This window comes from Aptenodytes patagonicus, chromosome 3, assembly GCF_965638725.1.
Source record: "Aptenodytes patagonicus chromosome 3, bAptPat1.pri.cur, whole genome shotgun sequence".
Classification (NCBI taxonomy): Eukaryota; Metazoa; Chordata; class Aves; order Sphenisciformes; family Spheniscidae; genus Aptenodytes; species Aptenodytes patagonicus.
The window spans coordinates 119,783,186-119,807,239 of NC_134951.1; the positions used below are offsets into that span (position 1 = coordinate 119,783,186).

Sequence of the window (24,054 nt, forward strand, 5' to 3'; positions counted from 1 at the left end):
AGTACAATAGCAAATTCCCACAGTAATGAGTAAGTAAGAGAAGCCTATGGTGAAGGGAGGCTTCTGTGGTAGAGCTGGGCGGCATCATTGCAAAAATGACTTGAAGATGTGCTTTTTCCAAGGAAAATGCGTCCTTGCACCGTTTTAAAAAGTGTCTAATTTCCAATTTGAATTTTGGGTTAAGTTGGGGCTTTTTTAATTTCTTTTCTCTTGTCTTTTTTGGGATGGGGAGGGTGTTTGGAAATTTTTTTCTTTTTTTTCTTTTTTTTTAATTAAGATTTGCATTTCTTTATCATGCAAGCCTCTAAGCAGGTCCAGCTAAACCTTGAAGGTAATGTCTTACTGTTTCTGTCCATGTTAGAGAAATAACTCTAACATGGAGCATGCTATTAATACCTTCTGGCAGTGGCCAGGGCACTGGCATGACTGGGGCTATTTGCCAGCTTCCTTTTAACACTGGAGCCAGTGGGCTCCACAGGCAGCTCGCTGTTGCTGCTTTAGAGCCACCTCTGCTCCCAGCAGTGCTGGTGTGTCGAGGAATGACTGAGGCCACCTTTAAATCTATCGACTTAAAAACCAGCCAAGTGACACTGATGGAGCACTGCTTAAAAAAGGTCTAAAGGACTTCGACTGGTTTGTAGTTTTTTATTCGTAAAGTTAAGGTGTGGTTATTACTGTCAGGTCTGCACTACCACTCTGCCAGTTCTCTAGGTTTCCTCACCGGCTAGTTCCAGACACTTTCTTTTCAACTACAGTTATAATCTTTTAGTGATCAAGAAATAAAAAAAAGGATAACTGAGAATGTGCAATTCTTGGTTGTGAGAATGGGAAGCTGGACTGTACCGGCACAGGCAAAACATGCTCTGGTGCTGAGCCGGCAAGGAGGAGAGTGCACCCAGAGGGAGCATCAGTACCTCTCTGTAAGGGTAGTATGGTATAAAATGGGAGCTGATAAGGTAGTTGGCCATTATTCATTTTCCTATTGAAATACTATTATACTTGTGACTTGGGATATTACTTACAGGGTAGTCCCTGCAGGTGTTTTACTAAAATAGTATTTAAATGTAATTAGCAAATTTGGAGGAGTTGGGAGAGTTGACATTTTCAGCTAAACCAGAAGATTTTTTGGTAATCCTAATTCATGCTGCTGAAGCGGGTTACATCAAAGCCCATGCATACGTTTTCTTTTACTCCAGATAAGCAGTGTCTTAATACATGTTTGCAAAAGTGGGGAAAAAAAAATTATAGGCTATGAATTTACTCTGAAATCCGTATTTTGTCTTTTCTGTTTAATTAATACCTTGGAAACAAAGTGACATTTGGTTCTGCTTCTGGATGTTACTGGAGAAGATGAGTGTGCTTTGAATTCCCATGCATGTTTGCTATCCTGCTCGCTGCTGTGTGATGCAAGCTGACCGCAAGTTTGGGCTTGTGTGATGTCTTAGTGACTGGCTCCTTGTACCAAACCACACCAAGCAGCTTTCTCTGCAATTGTTTTATTTAACCCTCACTGGCTTTTCTGTTTGCAACCTAATTTGCTCATATTGTGAATTATAAGATGTTAATCTGGTGTTAATACATTGCTGATTTAACCCTAACCCTGCTGCTTTGATGTAAGCAAAGCCCGCAATTTCTTTAGTGCGCTTAGAATAACAGTCAAAGGCGTTTTCTAGATACGCGTTTACAGAGATAATTCTGTTTGAAAGAAGATGGTTGGTTAGCTTGTAACGTATGTGGCTTTATATATCCTTGTGTTTCTTCTGAACATAAGACATGTATTATTCGGACATAGAAATCTGAAATCCTCCAAAGTAGGTTGTCATTCTATATATTTCGGTACTTCTTCCTGCTGCAAAGAATAAGTCTGTCCCAGCAAGATGCCTGGCACCTAATTTTGCAGCAGGAAGGTGCCCACAGCTGGATGCGCTTGCTGGGAAGTCGGCAGCGTCCATGGAGGTGTGGTGAAACCCTGCTGGGCTGGCAGGGGCGGCCTTATCTCTTCCCAGGCTCCTGCCGAGCTGCCACACATCTTACCGCAGATCAGAGTGGGTTGACTTGCCACACGTGAGCCAGATGCAATCTGCAGATGACTCCTGGCCCACCACCTCTTCTGCAGAGGAGACCAGGGCAGCTGCTGCTATATGTGGTTGTCTCCCGGCATATTACAGTAGAATATTATATCGGTTTGGAGGTATTCCCTGCTCGTTTTACTATCCAAACTAACATGAAATGCTGAGATGTTGACAGTCATGATTCTGGAGTCTTTATTTACCAGGGATGCACTTAATTACTTACATAAAATATACATGGTATTTTTCCTGGTTAACAGAGGAGGTAGGAGATTTGCTTGGCTGCAGAATATTCAGTGATCTGGAAGAAAAAGTGACATGGATTAGTGAATAATTAGTTATTTATTACTTAGCCATGAGGAACTCAGAAGTTGTTAAAAAGCAGCAAAATTCATTTCTATAGGAAATATTATGCTAGAAATTTCTTTGATTCATTCTTTCACACATCCCACTGAGAAGTGGAGAAACAGGTTACTTTTTATTTTAATCACATATCATTGAATGGCTGGGCTTTGGCCCAAAGAAAAGGCAACACTTCTGAACTCTACTACTTTTGTTAATAACTTTTATTGAAATTCTGGCTTCCGCAGTTCTTTTAATTAAATAAAAACCCTCCCTAAGTAAAGCACTTTGCTTACCGCAGTATGAAAACTGTTAATAAGGATAACAAGGTTTCCTTGCTAGCAAGCAAATGCAAACTGCAGATGTAAAACCGTTTTATCAGCTAGTCCTTTCCAAAACCACTTAATGTCTTTGTTGACCAAAAAAATTGGGAAGGCTGAAAATTAATGTGTGTTCTTAATCACAATGAAAGGTACCAGGATGTTTGAAGACAAGCTGGGTTTCTGGTGACATTACAGATTTAGTTTTTACTTATGCAAGGGGCAGCTAAATCTTTAAAACATCTTAATCTAATGCAAAACCTAAGCCAGGAAAATAAAATTATCTTCCAGAGCAATGAAATTACATTGAATCCCAACCTCTGCGTAGCAAATGACTGCGTTGCCTGTACCAAAAGGATAAGACCTAAAAACCCACAATACTCCCATTGCTCCAGGAAGCAGCTGTGTAGGTACAGAAGTCCATGTCTGTACCTGGCTGGCTGGCTGGCTGTGTTTGCACACAGGCATCAGAAGCTGATGCTTTTTCACTATCTAAAGAGTTTGCTTTCCTGGTAATTTAAGATTAGATAATTCCTTTACAAAGAGCCGTAAATGATCTTACAAGCACTACATCAAGTTGAGAAGGCTTTTATGCATGTGCCTGGTGCGTTGGCTGGTGGCTGCCTGTCATGGGGTGTTGTTGAGGTTTCTTCTTCCGTCCTGGTTACTCAGGACAAGGTCTGTGGGTCCCAGTTCATAGTGTTTCTGCTCTTCCACTTCCACATGATCTGAAGGAGTTCTTCTCCTGTGGGCCCCTCTTGGCAGTGGCACCCGTAGCCCGGTGACCTCTGGGACCCAAGATCAAGCAGCTGTGAGTGGGCTTGTTCCCATGGGATGTGGACCCTGCACTCGCGCCGGGCATGTCTGAAACCCACGGAGGTGAGGATGGGCACACAGCATCGCCTGTATTCTCTTTGCATAGGGTTTCAAAATGCGACTGCTTTTTATATGAAATAGTATCTAACCAGACAAACCCTGCATTTCTCTGTCTCAGTTCTTTGAACACCATAGGAGTGCTCCCTGTGTGTAGGTGGAGTTGGCTCCCTCTTCCTTTGCATGTGACACCTCCACTGAACCATGGAGACCTGCTCTCCTGGTAGTCAGCCAGCTCTCAGCTTGGCAGCACTTCTCTGATTTAATGGAAGAAAGCCCCATGTCCTCTGAACCCACCTGGGTTGTGGGTTGTTAAGGCTGTCGTCAACACCTTGGTGTCTTTGTTCAGTTGCTGAGCAATTTTTGTTTCCTACCCCTTGGCAGGGGGTTCTCCTTACCTCTCTCAAAGCTTTGTTCGAGGTGTTTCCACCTGGGTGGGCAACTATTTGTACGCAGCAACCTTCACTGTCCTTGGGCCAGTGAGCATGAGGCATGGCATCCCACTGATTGCACTCATACCAGCGTCTCCCTCATGACCACCGTTTGCTAACAAAGCTGACTTCCTAACTTCTGCGTCGGGAGATGCCCCAAGCCACCACCCCGGCCCGTGGAATAAGCCTTAGTCAAGACACTTTGTATCAAAGCAAATTTACCACCAACTTACGTTGCAGTCCTGGCAGTGACCAAGTTCCCTGAATGCTGAGTGGTCTCTGAATCAAGTGGAAATGAATATGAATAAAATTATATGTGAATTCAGAGGGTGTTATTTTTGTTTTTCCAATATAATGGCTACAACTTAAAAATACTAGATGTATCAGAGTTGCTGGGAACCATTTTAAGTAGCTGGTCAAACTGATGCAATAGAGAACAATTGTATTTTTTTAGGTTTTGAATGTGTGAGGATTGGTTTTCTAAAAATACATGGTTTTTTAAGTGTAGCTACTGAGATACAGAAAGTTGTGCTTCTCTTAGTCCCTCATATAAATATTTTTGCAGCGCTCTCTTGTTCCTGAAAAAGAAAAAAACCTAGAAGACCTAATTCATGGCTGTGGGAGTTTGTGTTTCTTGGATGTTTGTTTTGCAGCTCCTTTTTATAGCCCAGGGTCAGGAGGGAAATGGGAGGAGGGGTGGGAAAGCATGTGTCGAGAAAACCAAGACGGTCGCAGGACATGAGCTTCGAGCATCAGGCTTGGCTTTCCAACCTGAAGGTGGGGATACATGTGCCGTTTCCATTGCACACAGACATGCTCTAATGACCCCGCTTGTTGCGCATACACGTGCCTTTTTCCAAAGACTGCATCCATCTCCGTGAAGGGCTGAAGTCCACATTTCGGTCTGGTAGGCAAGTGTGCTGTGCTGCAGGGCTTTGAGGCACTGCTACTCATGCTTCGGGTATGAAACATTCACCACAGCAGGTCCCCATCTGGTGAAGGGGCTCATGGTACCATCATTGCGTGTTTGGTGGCTTCGGATAAGTGAGTGTTTGGTAGCCTGTTGATGTTCTTGTTTGTTAGCTTCTGGGTTTATTTTTAATAAGCGACTCATTCCATTTTGGGTTTGCTTAACTACGAGACGTCCAAGTGGGCTGAAAATTTCTGTAACAATAGGAAGTATCAAAAGGGATGCCTTGTTTCTTGCCTCTGAGAAGGAGCAGAGACACCAAATTTGTCCTGCTCCTGGAGGACACCTTAGGGGAGTGACATGAAGTTTTAATTTCGCAGCTCCATCTTCTTTTTTCTTCCTTTTTTTCTCCTTCTTTGGAACTTTGTAGAGGATATAAACTAATGAAGCATTAAATAAAACTGATTTAATTTATATTGCATACTCACCAATTCTGAGCAGCCTGATTTACAGCCCTCTCGGTCCATGTGAGAGTGTGATAACTATTTAGATACCATCCAATCCACATAGGAAAGTTTAGCTGCTTTATAGATAAAAGTATGCTTTATGAGTACACTTACACTTGTATAAAGTGGCATGCAGAGTCTTAGTGTAATCCAAGAATGTCCTTTTGCTCAATTTACATTCCTTTTAACTGACAAAACCTGAAGAGGGGAAAAAAAAAAGCCTCCTCATGCCTTAGGCTCATGCAAAAACATCTCCACCAGAGCTGAGACCTTCAGTCTTCTCCTGTCTGCTCACACTCACCATGTGATTAAGCCGTAAAATCAGCTTATGAAGATCTTCAAGGCTTCATGGGCAGACCCTGGCCTGAGGAAGTCTGTTGATGGGCTCACGTGACTTGAGGTGCACAGTTGTGGCTGGAAAGCCACAGAAGTCAACAGGAGTTTGGCCTTGGAGTTCATCCTGTCGAGGACTATGACCCAGGGCTGCATAGCATGGTGCCGCCACTCATTCCCTAAAAGGTCAAGACAGAAATCAGCCTCGTGCTGAGGAAAGAGAGGTCAGGTTACGGAGAGAGGATGTTTTCAGATGTTGTCTGTGAAACAAGACTTGTAATGTGTTACAGATACTGGGATGATTTTAGGTTGGTGAGAAAAGCTTCTGATTCTGCGGTAGCTCTTCTGTGAAAGCGAGCTCAAACTTTTTCTGGTCAGGTCTGGGAAAACAAGGATGCTAAAACTGGGGGGATTTAGCTGGGGGAGCTGAAGCAGTTGCAGCAGTTGCACCAGTTGGGCTGACGCTGCCCGTTTCTGCTCATTTCAGTGGAGAATGGTTTACTCCAGCAGGGGTCTGTGATCTGGTTTCAGCACAATGCTTCACAAAGCCTCAGGGGTTAACTAACGGATTGCTTGAGATTTGACTTTTCCAGTGCTTCCTAATCAAGGAATGTATAGAGAGATATTTCAAGGTTTCGTTCCGGCTTTCTTATGCAATCTCCTGCAAACACATCTTCTTCAGGCAGATCTGACCTAGATTTTTCTCAGTGCACTCCTAATCAGACAGGAAAATACAAGAAAGCCCACTGCCAAATGGAGTTAAGCTGTCAAATTCCTCACCAATCATTTTCTTTCTGCACAGTGACCAGCTGTAATTGCGCTTTGCTGTAATTATGCTTGCAGAGATATTTTATACAAGGTATTTTCCATAAGATGTGTTGATAACCATTGTCAAGGACAAGAAAAACTGTGTGAGAGAGCACTTGCTTCCAAGTCCTAGATTTCATATCTGTGTTGTTATTGATCCCGAATGTTTAATGCTACTTCTGTGATGTTTTGGAATGTGCTAAGTAATATTATAGAGATGAACAATTCATTTAAAAAGAAAAAAACACAACCTACAGTAATAGTTTCCAATAGGATGCTGTTTATGAGCATAATTGCTTGCTCAGGCAAAGGCCTTTCCTAATAGTCATCTGTATATTCTACATGGTATGTATTTAGTTACATGACTATTACTGAACTTTACTGATACTTCATTCAGTCAAAGTTCTCCTTAATTCTATGAAAACTTTTCTAATCAGAAGCACCTGCATACTAAATACATAACTTGATTTCTGCATCTTGGTCTGTTGGCTGATTTGGTCGTTAGCAGATAAGATAATAAACATTTCATAAAGACTGACTCATCCAATGGAGCTACGGTAAGTGACTTACCAGCACCTAAGTACCAGCATTAGGGAAGAGACAGTGATATTTGAAGACAAGAAAAAGTTTAAAGTGCACGCTGCTCTCATTGTATGAGGTCTTCCTTCTTAGAAAGTTTCAAGTTTTAAGGTTTAAATCATAGAATCATAGAATAGTTTGGCTTGGAAGGCACCTCTAAAGGTCATCTAGTCCAACCCCTGTGCTGTGGGCAGGGGCATCTTCAACTAGATCAGGTTGCTCAGAGCCCCATCCAGCCTGACCTTGAACGTTTCCAGGGATGGGGCATCCACCACCTCTCTGGGCAACCTGTTCCAGTGCTTCACCACCCTCAGCGTAAAAAATTTCTTCCTTATATCTAGTCTAAATCTACCCCCTTTTAGTTTAAAGCCATTCCCCCTTGTCCTGTTGCAACAGGCCCTGCTAAAAAGTTTGCTACCATCTTTTTTATAAGCCCCCTTTAAGTACTGATATAGGCTGCAATAAGGTCTCCCCGAAGCCTTCTCTTCTCTAGGCTGAACAACCCCAACTCTCTCAGCCTTTCTTCATAGGAGAGGTGTTCCACCCCCCTGATCATTTTTGTGGCCCTCCTCTGGACCCACTCCAACAGGTCCGTGTCTTTCTTGTGCTGAAGGCTCCAGAGCTGGAGGCAGTACTCCAGGTGGGGTCTCACCAGAGCAGAGTAGAGGGGCAGAATCACCTCCCTCGACCTGCTGGCCACGCTTCTTTTGATGCAGCCCAGGATACAATTGGCCTTCTGGGCTGCGAGCGCCCATTGCTGGCTCATGTCGAGCTTTTCATCCACCAGTACCCCCAAGTCCTTCTCGGCAGGGCTGCTCTCAGTCCCTTCATCCCCCAGCCTGTCTTGATACCGGGGGTTGCCCCGACCCAGGTGCAGGACCTTGCACTTGGCCTTGTTAAACCTCATGAGGTTCAGACAGGCCCACTTCTCGAGTTTGTCCAGGTCCCTCTGGATGGCATCCCGTCCCTCTGGCGTGTTGACCGCACCACTCAGCTTGGTGTTGTCGGCAAACTTGCTGAGGGTGCACTCGATCCCACTCTCTATGTCATTGATGAAGATATTAAACAGTAACGGTCCCAATACAGACCCCTGTGGGACGCCCCTCGTCACCAATCTCCATCTGGACATTGAGCCGTTGACCACTGCCCTCTGGATGCGACCATCTAACCAATTCCTCACCCACCGGACAGTCCACCCATCAAATCCATACCTCTCCAGTTTAGAGAGAAGGATGTTGTGGGGGACCGTGTCAAAGGCCTTACAGAGGTCCAGATATAGATGACATCTGTAGTCCTTCCCGTGTCCACTGATGTAGTCACTCCATCATAGAAGGCCACTAGGTTAGTCAGGTAGGACTTGCCTTTGGTGAAGCCATGCTGGCTGTCTCGAATTGCCTCCCTGTCCTCCATGTGCCTTAGCATAGCTTCCAGGAGGATCTGTTCCATGATCTTGCCAGGCACAGAGGTGAGACTGACTGGCCTGTAGTTCCCCGGGTCTTCCTTTTTTCCCTTTTTAAAAATGGGGGCTATGGTTCCCTTTTTCCAGTCAGTGGGAACTTCACCGGACTGCCACGATCAAAAATCACCATTTTGATTTCTGCCTTGAACTGTGGTAGTTCCCTGTGTGACTGATGTCCGGGCAGAAGCCCTGGCACAACTTTTTCATGCACTTCCACATGCTCGGCTTCCTGATCACTGACTTCTGGCACCTCATTTCTTTTCTGTTAGCATTCCTCTGGCAGTGCCTTTTGTGATAACTGCACACAAAATGATCCCCTTGCTGCTTCTGTCAACATTTTGGTTCATATCTCACTTGCTGGTTTGGTTCTTACAAAAAATGAAACAATCCATGAATCCTTGGGAGAACAAGAGAGGGTAAAAGGTACAACTATTCCTGATGCCTGGGGGAAAACACTTGTAACAGTCCTAAAATGTGGTTAGTAAAAGTTGATGGGTTTAATTTGTCCGATGATTTTATCCTTGTGTATTAACTATTAATTCCATAAATGTAAAGGCTGAAGTTGCGGTGTTTTGGGTAGATGCTAATTGTATGGAAAAAACACATTTTGAAATAATGATAGAAATTTTAGTCTGGTAGAAAACAGATGAGACCTGGAGATCGCCTTCTGCTTTTATAAGCACCACAGGGTCTGTGTTATATATAGAAGTTCAGTGGATATACAGTGATTCTCATTGCTAAAACTATTCCAATGTCTCATAAGGAAACCTCCCTTCATACTGGCTGCACTTTCATCTTCAAATATTTTCAATTTGTTTCTCTATCACTGACAGTGCTTCACCTGGAATGACCTTTAGTACACAGTCACACTCCTGGCAATCTCAAACATTTCTTCTGCCAGACTCACTACAGGAAATACTTTGTAACTACAGGCATACCAGTAGGTAAGGCTAATGAACTGGAGATCTCAGGAGGCCTTTTCATATTGGTGGTTATTAATGAGTTCCATATCATCTGAACTTTTTTGGTATATATATTTATATATACATATATATATTCTTTTTTTTTATATATATATTCTTTATTTTCTGGGCCTTTGACAAGATCCTTTTACTATATCCCAATATCCATCTTGTCAGAGAATAACTACTTTTTAAGATGTGACAGGACTTTTCAGAGCACATCAGTGCTGCTTCTTAACTTGCTTCTAAGTTTATATTGACACTAGAGCCCGTGTGTATGAGAATATACAACTCCCCTGAATTTCCAGTATGGAATGTCCTGTACAAGACTGTGTTCTGGATTCTTGTTTTCCCCTGTATAAAATCTGTTTCTCGTATGTGATGAGCTTTGTGCAGTGGCTCCAACTGCTTTGCAGTTCCCAGAGTCTGCAGCGACAGCTTTGGGGATCACCAGATTGGAAAGAAAAGTGGAAGTCTCAGCTATAATTAAATTTGTACAAGTTTTGCAAAAGTCTGCAGCTAAGGAGAGACCTAAACTGATGCCTACATTGAAAGGAAAGGTGGGCAGAGCTCAGCCTTCCTCTTTGGCCCCCACTGGCTGGCCTGCCGGCACGTACTGCTCTCACTCGGTAGGTGGGTAGCCAACCTGTGGGTCTACTAAGGTTAAATGGTACCAGGAAAAAAGGAAGCACGGGACACAAATCATCAGGAAACCAGAACTTGCTATCCTGCCTCTATTGTATGCCTGAAAAAACATTATCTTTCTCAACTATTGTTCTTGCAATTTTGTTTTGTAGGAATCGGAGTTTCTCTGTCTGGAGTTTGATGAGGCCAAGGTGAGCCAGATGCTGAAGAAACTCTCGGAAATAGAGGAGAGTATGACTTTGTTGACTCAGACCACTTAACCAAATAAAGAGATTGCAACGCAGAAAACAAATGACCCTCAGTACTTTGTCATAATTCCTGTTTCTACACATAAAATAGGTAATGATTGTTAAATCCCAGTTATAACTGTACAACACATTCACAACCAAGTATGGGCTAAGTTACACTGTGAAGCTTTCTCCGACCCATCCTCCAGGCCTGTTCTCCAAGGCGGCGGCGGTGGTGTTCGCATAAAGCTGTGCATAATCAGGCCTTCGAGATTAGTGTAGCTTTTCTCTTTTTTCCCTCAATCAGTTTCTGAGTCTTCCAGATGCTGTAAATACTGGGCTGGATGAACAGCAAAGGTAAATTGGCCAGTTGTGGCAGGGGAGAAATGAGCAGAAGGAACAGGCAGACTAGGGGGGACTCATGTTTATCCTTCCAAACCATGGGCTATGTAGTACAAATCCACCCGCATGAACTCTGCCTGCTTAGAGCTTAAAGCCCAGGAGAGTAAATGAAGTGCAGCAAGTTCAGGGAGCAGAGGCACAAACATACATTTCTGTAATTGTGAGCCTCTATGCTGCTGCGGATTAAATGGTTCCCAAGGGTGTGAGGTGGCCAACCTTGCTGGACCGTTCAGTCACACCTACCCGACGCCATGGGGAGCCAGGGGACAATCAGGGGAGCATCTCTTGTGCAGTGGGACATGCTGGTTTCCCAAAAGGAGCAGCCCTCCTGCATGTGCCTGATCCAGCAACCTGCTGGCAAGCCTTCAAAGCCACTTCTGACCTGCTTCCCCCAAGACTGTCCACCCTCAACAACCTTCTGGCTCTCAAGCTGTGATGGTGCAGCCCTGGCACCGAGCTGCATGGTGTGTTTGAGAGGACGGTGCTTTGTCAGGGCATAGTTTAACTTGGCTGCTCTTAGCCCCGTTTGTTATGATGTTTGTCTTGACCTCAAAAAAGCCCCAGGTTAAACCCAGGGTTTCTAGTGTGTGCCTGTTCAGCTTGGAATTCGGGTAAAAGGAAAATGCCCTTGGCAACCTGGCAGGTTAAAGCCCTATCGATAAAACAGTTGTGTGAAGAAAGCTTCCAGAGGCTGATAAGGTGCATACAGGGCACCACGATCTGAACTGCCCAGGTTGCTGTGGCTCTTGGCTGTCGCAGGCACCCACATCTCTCTGCCATAATGCCAAACTGCAGAGCAACCGCTATCCTTCCGGCTAAAGAGGACTGAGCAGAAATGTTTTCAGTTTCAGATGTTTCTGTTCAGGGGTACAACCTTGTCGGCCTTGTCAGAACAGGCTGTATAACCACACTTACTGGTTTATCAGTGCAGGAGGACATGGAGGGGCTGTTCTGAGCGGGCTAATGCTTGTATGGGGCATGGTGGTCCCTACCAGAGAACTGCCTGATAGTCTGTAAAATGGTGATGGACCAGCTGGAGATGACACAGGCTCGCTGTTTTGCTTTGTTACTTAACAGGAAGGTGTGCACACACATTTGGTTGGAGGCTACATTGATTCTTTCCATTTTATTTTAGCTTCATAAGCAACCTCCTCCTGAGCTAAAATTATATTGAGGGCTTGTACCAAGATAGAGATGACAACATAAAATGTTCTTGTGCTATAACTAAAGTACTTCTCATTGCTTCTCCTTGTGAATTTATTGCTTGTGGATTTGCCAGATTGTACTTGGAAGCAAACTCTCTCTTCAGAGCAAGGGAAGGGCACGTTTTCCAATCTGCCTGGTCAGAAGGGAAAGCATCACCCAAGCCAATTTGAATCACTGCATTCGGAATTAACATTTCCTTTCCTGTGCCTGTCCCACTGCCACCTCATCTCTTGCAGCCACCTGGTTCTCCCCTCTGTCTCATGGAGGGACTGCGCAGCCCACAGCTCCTTGCTTTCCCCATCTGCCTCCAGCTGATACTTGTCAGAGTGGGACTGGACTGTAACCACCAACCACACTGCAACCACCCGGTCCTCGGGTAACCAGCTGACGGTGCGGGTGTGAAATGCTGAGTGGTTGCCGACTCTTTGAGCTTTCCACTTGGTTTTTCATCAAAGTTCATTAAAATGTTTTTCGGTGGTTTAGAGCATGTTTAAAAAAAAATAAAATCAAGGTCAGGGAAGGATCATGATCTTAAGTAACTTGCACCATGTCAAACATACTTATTGTTTTATTTTAACATGGTAAGAGGATAGGAAAATGTGCTATAAATGGAAATTAAATAGAAACAAACTGGGAACAGATGTCAGGAAGTATTATTTCATGCAAAGAATAATAAATATGTGAAATGGCTAACCAGGCAAGGAGGCTGAGGCAAAAAATATCAGTGTCATTTAAGAAATAATTGGATACTTTCCTAGTAGAGGTGAGGAGTTAAAAAGGGGCACATTTTAATGGGTGGCCGCTTCTCTCTCTTCCTAATCCTCCCTCCCCTGAATATCTAATGATCCTGATTTTCTTCTTGGTGGATGTTTGTAAACTACTGTGCAAAACTGGAAAAAATAAAGCTTAGTGTTTTGGAGACCACACTCTGCCCGGTCCTTGGTAGGGGCACAGGAGTGTCACTGGGCAGCAAAATTGTTTCTGCTTCATGAGGTTTGATATGGGCAGGGAAAGAGGATGCTGTGCTTCCCCAGACTGCTGTAATGCCCAGCTGCTACTGGGGCATGGAGAACAGTTTTTTCCCCCTTGAGCAGGACCGTGCCTTCCTACTGGGATGGTTTATGTGTGTGTCCATCTGTCTGTCCCTCGCTATGGAGTTTTCAACCTATTGGCCACTCTTGGCTGAACTTGGTGGAGGAGAAGAGGCCTCCGATGCCGCTCTGCTTTGCTTCCTTGAGTGAAGGACAGAAACACCTGTGGCTTTTTGTTTGGACTCATGAGCGTTACTAGCTATCACTGGTCCCGCTAAATATCTCTGTGGTGGTGGCAAATGAAAGCTGCTGCTTACGTGCTTCAGGAGAGATTTCACATTCCTTCCCCAAAGCCCAGATGTAAACCAGACTCGGCCCGAACGCATGGCCAGGAGCTCCCGCTGTGGCTGTGGCCACACGTGGATGCTGGCCTCCTGCGTGGGTCTGTTCAAGCAGACATCCCAGCACAGCCCTGTTGGCCATAGGGGCCACATCCTGTTCTGAAGACCATTGCTGCCCACCGTGGCGCCAAGCTCCTGTGCCTGCGTGCTGAGTCATGCCAGCAGTGTGATACCAGGACCATCACCTCCTCCTCTTCCTCCTTTCCTCAAGAGAGCAGCCATGTGGCAGTGTGCTCTGAGCTGCCAGTCGAGCCTGCCGGGCAGTTTGTAGATTTATAGCAGGGACATGAGCAGCCCAGCACAGCTGGAGGAGGAAAGCGAGGGAGGCAAGGAAGCAGCGGGAGGAAGGGCTGAAGGCGGGCCCCTGCCTGAGTTCCACCTGGGAGAGGTTTCCCTGCCCAGTCCTTGAAGGAGCTGGAGGGAGCTGGAGGAGCCAGGGAAGGAGCTGGGACACAAAGCGTGCCATGCTCCAATATCCTTAACCTCAGAAAACTCCCCTTCATACCTGCCCCCCTGCAGATATACCTGCCTGTGGTCTGCCCAATCTCCATCCTTCCTGTTTTACTAACAAGCAAAAACCACTCGCAAGTGGGACTGCTTCGTACTGCCGGGCTGGGGCAGGCTTTGTTTCGATCAAAGGCTGGATATTTAATCCAACCTGCATTGTGTTGGTGGAGGCAGGGCAGGGAGCGGTCAGGTAGATGCTGCTCAGGCAGGGGACGGCACCCGGCAGCACCAGCAGTTTCATCCGGTCCCACTTTTGCTGGCGCTTTCCTAGGTGATGGCTCACCGAAGCCATGGTGGATTTGCCCCGTAGTGAGCAAGGGCTGCTGCTGCAGCTCTGGCACCATGGACGTGACGACTCCAGATGTGCAACTCTGGGTGTGCAGCCCATCCCAAGCTCTGCTGCTTCTTACCAAAGACTCACAAGCAGCAGCCACATCTCGTTGCAACCTTCAGCTGGTTCTTCCTCAGATGTCACCTTTTGCACCACTAAAATGCCCTGCAATTTATTCATGCAATCACCTCTTGTTTTCTGGGAATTCCTCCAAGTTGCCACTCGTTTATCATCTGGTGCTCCCAAAAATATATGCAAGTGCTGTTGCCTTCAATCACGCATTACACAATTGGCAAGCCCTGCACTCGCTCTCTGCTTGGCAAGATGATTCCTCTTAGCACAATTTTCTTTTTTCTTGGTCCACGTATTCCCAGAACTGCTGAATTTATAGAGTATTTTTCTAGGCATATCTGTATTTGAAAAAAATAATAGTTTAGGCACACCATGTTTTTCTAAATCCTAGCCAAGCAAGCGCTGTATTTCATAAAGCTTTGGGCCACAGAAAGCAGCAGACGAGGAGGTATACTTATTTTATATTGGTGTTGATTTACTTTCCCATTGTTCAGGTTACTTAGTCTCATTTTATTTTACATTTCTTTTATTTTTCTTTCTTACAGGTCCTTTTTGCATGTTTAAATATTAGAATTAACGTTTGTGCTTTTATTGTGTTTCATGGGAGGGTTTTCGCTGGAGTCCATGACCTCCACATTTTATTGTGCTTTAACTTTTTGATAAACTGGTTGATATTTTGCAAGATTTTCTTTTCTGTACATCAGTTCTTTGCTATCTATTGATAAAATAAATCGCTTACCATTTTTCTGAGGAGATTTCCTGATTTAGATATTTACTGACCGTTTATAGACGTGCAAGTCTCTGAGAAGTTTTACCTGATGACTCATGCTTGCCCCACGTTGCTCGCAGAAATGTTTCCTTCCCCTTCTGGGGATTTTCAACAGTTTATTCATTTATTCCAAATATTTATAAAGAGGCACTCAGTTGGTGCCAGGCACAGAGGGAGCCTTTTTAAGAAGGCAGTACCACATGGTGATGGCTAGGCAGGGGGAGCGCAGTGGTCCTTCGCAGCAGCCACTGACAACTTTTTAATGCATTATGTTTCATGTGGCTTGCGCCCAGAAAAATAGACAATGACTCCTCGCCTTGGAGCTGGGACTATTAAAATCCGCCTCTTAAATTATTCCCAAATCCCGGGGAAGCAGGGCTTGGGGTGCTGTTTAATCCAACATGAAGGCCAGACTGCACTCCTGGGCCTCCTTTGCCATGTTGGGAGGTAAAGGTGATGGCGCAGGGAGATTGACAGCCGTCATGACCAATGCTTTCTCCCCTCAGTGCAGCAAAATAAAACTGTTTCTACCCATAAAGGTCACCCTGGTTTAGCCAAGCCTTGCCAAAACTGTGGATGAGTCCCCCTTTCCTCAAAAGGGATGCACATAAACCAACAAAAACACCTTTTCCCAGTAGCATGAATCCCATGGGTGATCCCCAGGGCCACCAGAGTCCCCAGAGGACATGATGTGTCACTTCCCATGAAAAGGTGGCAAGGGGGATGCAGCTACAACCTCACCTGGTGCAAATCCACCTCTGAACTGCCGGTACCACTTGATTAGGATTATTGTGGGGTATCACCTGAGCTGCTTGTCCCAGCACAAAATCCATGGGTTGTAGAGGCTGGTGCTTTGAAGCTTTCCTCTCAGATGTAATGGCGTTGATCATCGCCATGCTCAAATCCCAAATGCCTTGCCCGTCCTCCTTCCTTTTCATGGTAGTAAGGCAGATCTTGAAATGCAAGAAATTGCAGTAAAACGGGTTTGAAAGCTTGTTGGAGGGAGAGGGCTGGGGCAGCCAGGATGGAGAGCCTGCCTGGGGCGTTTGGCCCTGGGGCATTCTGCAGGTGGCCCTTAGCGTTATTGCAGCAAGCAGGACCCAAGGGGAGGTCCCTGAAATGAAGTGCTGTCAGAGGACATTGGCCAACAGGGAGGTATGAAATATTTCTCCGAAGATGTTTTCTTGTTTCTTGTCTCCCCTGAGCGCAGGTGACCTGGAGCTTGCATTTTAATTCACTTAGCAGCCAGCCACGCTGAAATTCCGACACTCAGCCATTAGCTTTCATAATGAGATGGTATTGGAGAATATGTAAAACCAGATAATTGAATAAATGGCATTTTTGGATGCCAGCGAGTGTCTCAGACCCTTGAGGACTGACGTTTTACAAGGGTGGATGGGGGGAAAAAAAGCCATCGCAGCACAAAACCCAAAGCCATAGTGCTTCTGAGTGGAGCCTGGGAGGAAACATTCATCATTTGGGTTTGATGATATGTAATTTCTCTGCTGTATTTCCTGAGCTTTCTGGCCAGTTGGCAGCCCTGGCCGAATACAGTATTACCAGGAAATTATATGATATAGTGCATTTTAGTAATAAGTGGCACTATTCGTGCGTTGCAAATCAAACCATGTAGAACATTAGAGTCTTCATGGCATCTCTGTTCTTGGCAGTGAAAGAAGAAAATAAGCAAAGCCACATCAGGAGGAGATGGCAGGCTCAAGCAGCGAGAGGTGTCCGTTTGATCCCAGCTGTCTGTGAGTGGCTCAGGGCTCTCCCTGTGCTCCCAAAACACGGCAGCTGCCCCACCACCCTCCGCAAAATATCTGGTGGCTTGGTGAGCCCTGGCCTCCTCCAGGCATCCCCTAAAATAACTTTGCTACTGCAGAACCTCAGGATAAATCTGCATTTTTCTACAGCTGAGGAACACAGTGCGTAAAGCTAATCCCCTGCCCCAAGATCCTGCGAGGCAATGGCATGCAGAAGTACAAGGTTAAAAAAATGCCATCGAGAAGTAGTGGCCAGGAACCAGAAATACCTTTCAAGCAGTCCTTAGGCACATCAGGAGACGAGCAAACAAAGCAACCAGAATTTATAAACTTGCATAATTAATTTTTCTTTGTGGGAGAACAAACATTCCCATGTTCCAGCTCTCTCAGGGCCTTTGACAATCAGGCTTCTTTCTATAAATAATGTTATGTAAGTTTATACATTTCAATTAGTGCTTGTTTTAGCCTCTCACAGCCCAAGGATGTTTTCAGTCCAGTTTATTATTTAGGCTGTGGGTAGATCATTTTGCCTTGGTGCATCTATAATGTGATTTAAATTAAGATGCTTGCAAGCAGCATAATAGTAATGAAACGGTCTCTGGAAAACATTGGCACGTCCCCAGTGAGAATGCAAGAGAGAAATGAGCTTTACATTGCAGCATCCAACAAAACGTCTGCACCCTCTTCTGCAGGGCGGGAGCAGGATTTCTCTTGTCTGAGGACACAGCCTGCGAAGGGAGAGTGCTCATACCTGGGCTGTGCCACGGGGCCACCGATGACATGGTGTAATGGCCACGGATGTTTCTTTTCCAGAGCAGGAACATCTCCAAGTCATCCTACGGCCCTGTAACTACAATGTGCTGCAATCAGAGCCAGCAGAAATGCTTAACCCCGGTGGCTTAATCCCCAGCCATTGCAAATTAGTACAGCTCCATTAACTTCAGAGGACTATTTACATGGGGGAGGTTAAATATGTACAGGATCAGGCACAAAACCTGCAGCGATTTCATACATGGGGCAGTGGTTTACTAATTTATGAGGCTAGATCTCATCTGTGCTGCATGCTGGTTTCTGAAGTTTTATTTATTTATAGTGAGCACATCCGTGTCAGAGGGAGTTCTCCATCAAGCAGCATGAAGAAAACCCTTCACTTACTCTGATTATGTTGCTGATCTCAGTCCTTAATGCAGGAGGTATCTTCCCTCTAGGTCATTTTTCAGTAACCCATAGGTATGAGGCTGGATATTAAAACTAGGTATGTGGATTATTTCATTTCCCTTTGCCCTGTTTTTTATTTCTGAAGTTTATCTGCAGATCCTACAATAACAAGATAAAAGCTTTCTGATCTCCTTCTTTGATATATTGTAATTCTGGTACGCCGGGGGCCACATCTTGCACCCCAGGTGGTACCACTGGCCTCCGCTCATTGCAAAGAGGTCTGGGTGGTAATAGGTGTGTGTAACTGAGCAATGTGGCATGGCAAATGGCCTGTGGCCTCTGAGGTGGCTTTTATGAGCATAAATACATGTAAAAAGGTTACAGGGGATCCATGGGGCCTGGGGGAAATCAGATGAGCCCCAAGCACCTGCAAGAAGCCATCGGCAGCCGGATGGTGCAGAGCAGGAGCTTCCCAGCTGGGAGTGAGGCTCCCGGGTGCTCCGTGAACCGAGCACCCAACGTGCTGGATGGGTGCCTGCACCCAGGGACCAGCACGGAGGATGCGGGGAGCAGTGGGGCCGAAACCAGGGCTTGTAACCACTGTCCTGCCGGGGTCCCCAGAGAGCTTACACAAAAATGAGGATGCCCTGCATCCCCCTCTGGATGGGGCCTGATGAGTGCCTCAGAGGGAGCTTTCAAACAGCCCAGCTAGGTCCCACCCCAACCCTGCAGCCCTAGGAGCCAGCCACCGCTGCCCTCCTGAGACAGGGCCTCTCTCCCCACCCTCGTTTTGGAGACCCTTCTGCTCATGTCATGCAAAGGAGGAGCCCTCAGTAAGGAGTGCCAGCCCCAAGCCCTGGTGGCAAAACACTTGCTGTGCCACCAGCACTGGTCTGCAGCCCCTGTGGGCTGAGCAGGATTTCACTCCGGTGGCGGCTGCAAGCACTTCGCCAAACTGTTGGGAGTGTCTTGAAAAACCTCCCGCGCACAGTATTGACTTAGTTTTCTTTGCCACCCAGAAACAGCCAGCTTGAATGTCAGCACCCTCCCAGATACAGGACTGGTTTTAATTGGAGTCACCTTACCCAACCTGGCACCGCAAGAGTCCGAGGGAAATTACGCAGCAGAGCCTCGTCCAGGACATGCCTGAAGTCAAGGTGGTTTAAAAAAATCTAAGTTACATGTGAGGACTGGTGTCAGCCACCACCAAACAGCTGGTGTTTTGCTGGTGCTTAAAACCACATCTTCTAAAAAAATAAAAACAAAATGGAAGCAGTTCAGCTGAAGTGGGTCCAGTACATTTTTTGCTAAGTGTAAACAGTTTTCTCACCTTCGAAGAGACTTGGCTGCAGCCTCTGCTGCCTGGCAGTTTTCAGTTTTGCAGCTCTTCAGGTCTTGCTGCAAAACACTGTGGGATGCCACTGAACAGAGGTAAGGAGAGGTGTAAGGGGCTCACGTTTCCGGGACACAAAAAAGATGTTTTGTACATAGCGGGCACTTTATTGCTGTTTGCAAAATAATTATTGTCCGGTTTCTGCTGATATAGAAGTTGAATTTCAAGTGGGTTCTTCTCCATCCTCTTGCCTGCACTCTGCACTGCTGTGCCTTCTGGCTGCAAGGAAAAGGAGCCTCACTGGGAGGAAAACACTCCTAGTTCTGCAGCCTTTGTCTGAAAAAGGCAGGTATGTCCTTCTAGAACAGGGAAACACTGACTTTAATCGAAGCAGCTCAGAGTAATTATTCTTGGCAAATGTGAATCAATACGAGCATAATGCAGCTCTGCCTACAGCTTGCAAATGACAGCACACAACGTAGCAGGGGCGAGTTTCTTTCCGCCATCACTATCCTGCCCCACTTTGCCTGCAAGAGCAAGCTGCAACGCTCCAGAAAAGGAGTGGTGCTCTGGGGGACATGGATGGATATGCCAATGTCTTCAACTTGAGTGGTTTTGCCAAAGCTGAACATACCACTCACATCTCCCCCATCTCAGCAAGGCACGAAAGCAAAGCGAAGTGGAGCAAAACAGCTCTGTAGTGGTTGTTCTTGCTGTGCTGGTTTGCATGCGTGTCAGGGGGAGAAAGTGGGGAAAATGACTGTGTGAGGAGACCACTGAAATGTTGCATTCACGTCACTGGGCAAGCCTTGCTGACAAACCTTGCCTACCCTGGGAGAGGCTCTTTGCTTGGCTGAGTTCCAGGCTCAAACATTTGGGTGGGAAAAAAACAGGTTCATTCCTGGAGGAACTGAGATGCTCCAGCTCCAATTGCATGTCATCTTTGCTTTTTTTTTTCCCCTTATCTTCAGTGTTTGAACATCAGGGTTGCTGCTGAAGTGCTTGCATGCCACAGCAGCAATCTTTAGGTTCCTGTTATTATTTAAATTTTAACCTCTTATCTTGTGTTTTTATCCTCCTTGGTCGCAGAAGCACACTCAGGTTAGTCCCATGCTTTCCAGGTGTCCTCTAGCTACACCAGCCTGTTCACAAAAATCAGATAGACCTGTGTCCTGGATAAGCTTTGGTCCATCACAGAAAATTAATTCCAGCTGCACTGGCCTTATGGGAGCATTTGACCCAGGAGAACTAGGTGAGTATTTACAAGACGGAGGTTCAGAAGCATTTCAGTACATGTGTGCTTGCAGCCAGCAGCATTTTTGGCCTAGATGGTGGGTGCACGCTTTGGAGCAGGGGTTGTGGTGCTAAGAGATGTCATTAATATTATGGGATGTGGTGTGAGGGGTCTGGGCAAAGCACTTTCTTCATGGACATGACTACCAGCTGTGCTGGATTTACAGGTGCTCCCCGTGCAAAGGAGCTAGTCAGTGTTTCAATGAGACAGGTGCTAGTCCCTCGTGGTTAGCTGCTGCCAGGGAGAAGGCACTGACGGTGTTCACAAGGGTGGCTGCAAGCAGGTACCTGGGAATCCCGGGCAATACACAGGTTCAAGGGAAAATCCAGTCTCTGCTGCTTTCCGCTAGCTGGGGGAGGACATGCCTGCAGCTGCTGTGATGAGCCCGGGAGATGTGGCGGGATGGGACACGCTGCGACATGACTCCCCCGGGAGAGCAGCCCATGGCCCCCAGGGGTGAGGGCCCCATGGCCGGGCCCAGTCTCGCCACATCCTGGCTTGCATCTGACTTCTCTCACTCTTGCTTTGCTGCTGTGAAACAGGAAGAGCAAGATAACCTTGAAGATTTTGTAACCTGGGACTCATTCCTACTTCTGCTTTGCTCCTGGCAATGTACCAATTATTAATTAACAGGCAAATGCTAGAGGAAAGGCCAATGTACAGAGCTCATTTCCATAGCTGTAAACGCAGTAGCCCCAATCAGCTTTTATTCCAGTGAACCCAATTGCTATGACAGCAATGAATAAATAGCCTGGAGAAAATAGAAATTATTTTGAACTTGATAAAAAATGGGAGTTGAATCCTTTTAAAAGACTCCCTTTTCTGGCTGTCGTGCATATCACGCTACCTATGGGAAAACTCAGACAACAAGAATTTGTGTCACCAAGTGACACACCACCAATGCCCTGAATGTACAACTTCCCTGTAACCAGCCCCTGAGAAATGTTTGATGCTCTGCAACTCACTGGCAAGGGCTCTACACTGGATCTCATAATTTGCATCACGATGCTGAGTGAAGGTGGAATTTTTGAAAATGTAGGCAAAAAAGTTATTCCAGATTCAGGCCAAATTAAAGTGTGTATGTGCTGCTGACAACAGCTGCAATCAAAACCATTTGCTCTCTTTCTCAGGAGGAAAAAAAAACCCAACCATTTACTACTATGTCTGTAACAAAGCTCAGCTTTACAGACCTGAAACATGAAAATCCTGCTTCCTTTCTAATCAAGCAAACTACAGAACAATTTTAACATCAAATTTTTCAGGGCTTCCTTAGTTTCACCCAAGCACAACCAGCCATCCAAAGGAGGTTTTATAACTGTGTTTAGATGTGGTCCCTCATGTCCTGCTTCATCCTACCATGCACACTTTAGGTGGCCCAGGGACTGTACTCCCTGCCAGTCACACTGGCAGGTGTAATTAGTGTCTACTCCATCGTCAGTGCTTTAAAAAGTGTATTTTCATGAGGTTACTCCTTACTCTGGCACCCCACTACCTGTCTCGACAGCTGGATACAAAATCCTCTTTTTCAGCAGGCCCTGTCAAAGCAACAACATCAACAACAACAGCAAAAGCCTGGGTGCTGTTAGGAACCGGTTCCCATTAATTAATGTATAAAGTTGTATCAGGTCATGACACAGGATGGCAGGGCATCAGGTGGATTTGTGTCCTCGTTTGACAGCGTTGTTTTCTCCCATCTTGGTGGCTGTAAGCAACAGGGCCTTCTGAAAAGGGAGAAAAAGATATAAATACAATAAAATACATAAAAATCTGAGAGTGACCGAGGTGCTTTTAAACAAGATCCCTCCCTTAAACCCCAGTGGGGACAGAGACATATGGGGAGGTGTCCTGGCCCCCAGCGAGAGTGCGTGGGGCAGGAGGGAAGGAGGCTGCTTTGGAGTGAAGCCTGAAGGGAAGATGTCACAGCAGGACGGAGGAGAGTTGTTTCATGGGATTGTTTCGTGCTAATGAGACTTTATTAAACCTGACGATTGACAGAGGAGATTTGAGTTTAGAGCTGGAGCAGTTTTCGTGCCATTGTAGCAGGCTGAGGTGCACTGAAGCCCTGCAGTTCCTGCCCCGGAATGGTGCTACGCTCACTGTTACTCGTACTGGCACCTGTTAATTGGTAAGAAACCTCCCCAGGCTTAACACTTTGCCCAGTGTGATGCACAGATTCGGGGAAGGTTGAGCCACCTGTACTCAGGGGAGCAGGGCTGGAAAGTGAGCTCCTGCCTTACCCCTCACTGAGGTTTTTAGGGTGTAGCTGCACTGAGCACAGCCGAGGCATCGCAGTTAGGCAATGGTATGAAAATATGCTGTGCTTGGTGGCAATGTCGGTTCTAGGTATTTTTGACGCCTTTCAGCTAATTTTTGAGGCTCGGCTGCCAGTTGGATCAGGGAATATATTTGGATTAAAACACCTCCCCCCCTCAAGGTTTCACAACGCAGCCTCATAATCAGTTGAATCAGTGCGATTACAGAGGAGCAGGCACGGCCGTGGGTGTGGGACCGGGAGGAGGGAGAAATGTCTTTCCCCTAAAGACAGCAGACCATTTCACCGTCGTCAAAACTTTTCAGCTTTGATGTGTTCTTCCAGGCTCCTTAGCACCCAGTGTTACGTGACACACTGTTCTAGTTGATTTTTGTTTTCCTTTTTTTTTTGATTGATCTCAAAACATTGTTATGAAATCTCCCATGCAGTGGAGCCAAGCTCCTGGCTGCCAGACGCTTAATTCTCCTTTTGAGCCTTGCGTTACTTAATGGACAAAGATGCTTGCCGATTTAGGGTAGTTCCTCCCTTTTCTGTAATCTTTATACTTTGATGAAAAAGACAGCTTTACTCAAACATGAGTAACATATATAAATATTTGAAGAGGAATGAAATATGCAGTGTCCCTCCCAATGCATCGTGGATGGGGACATTCCTTCCAGTCTCCTGAATGAGATTTTGGAGCAGCTCCATGAGACTCGCTGTGGGTTTTCTATGGGCTGCCAATATTTAATGACACGGGGTATGGGGAGCTCAGTATGTGCTGTGGATACTCATGCTGTTTACCAAACCAGTCGTGTTTATGACTGTGCATGTCAGATACTGAGTCTTGGTGAAAATGGAAGTGCATAAACGTGTATTTTCATGGATTGTGGGGACATGCTTACCTATCCTATTGCAGTGAAAACAGTTTTTAAATGACTGTGCCAGGTGATGTTGAGATAATTGCTTTGGTTGGGCCTCCCCTTATATTGGATTGAGAATGCAGGTGCTAAAAATAGAAACAAATGGCATGTGTTCATTTTCTTCCTGTGAGGAAGAAGTGAGGTTCA

At 45.9% G+C, this 24,054-nt stretch overlaps 2 protein-coding genes across 5 annotated transcripts in view; both read left to right on the plus strand.

Moving 5' to 3' along the window:
- The window catches only part of COMMD1 (copper metabolism domain containing 1), an 83,922-nt gene extending 73,391 nt beyond the window's left edge, over positions 1 to 10,531 (plus strand). For all 4 annotated transcript variants that reach the window (XM_076334970.1, XM_076334968.1, XM_076334971.1 and 1 more), the window contains one exon: positions 10,389 to 10,531. In XM_076334970.1, the coding sequence (XP_076191085.1) occupies positions 10,389 to 10,431 (43 nt within the window). In that variant the 3' untranslated portion in view covers positions 10,432 to 10,531. The remainder of the gene's footprint in view (positions 1 to 10,388) is intronic.
- An 8-nt stretch (positions 10,532 to 10,539) lies between these two features.
- The window catches only part of B3GNT2 (UDP-GlcNAc:betaGal beta-1,3-N-acetylglucosaminyltransferase 2), a 39,873-nt gene continuing 26,358 nt past the window's right edge, over positions 10,540 to 24,054 (plus strand). Inside the window, exon 1 of the mRNA XM_076334965.1 lies at positions 10,540 to 10,575. The gene's annotated coding sequence lies outside the window, so the exon portion shown is untranslated. The remainder of the gene's footprint in view (positions 10,576 to 24,054) is intronic.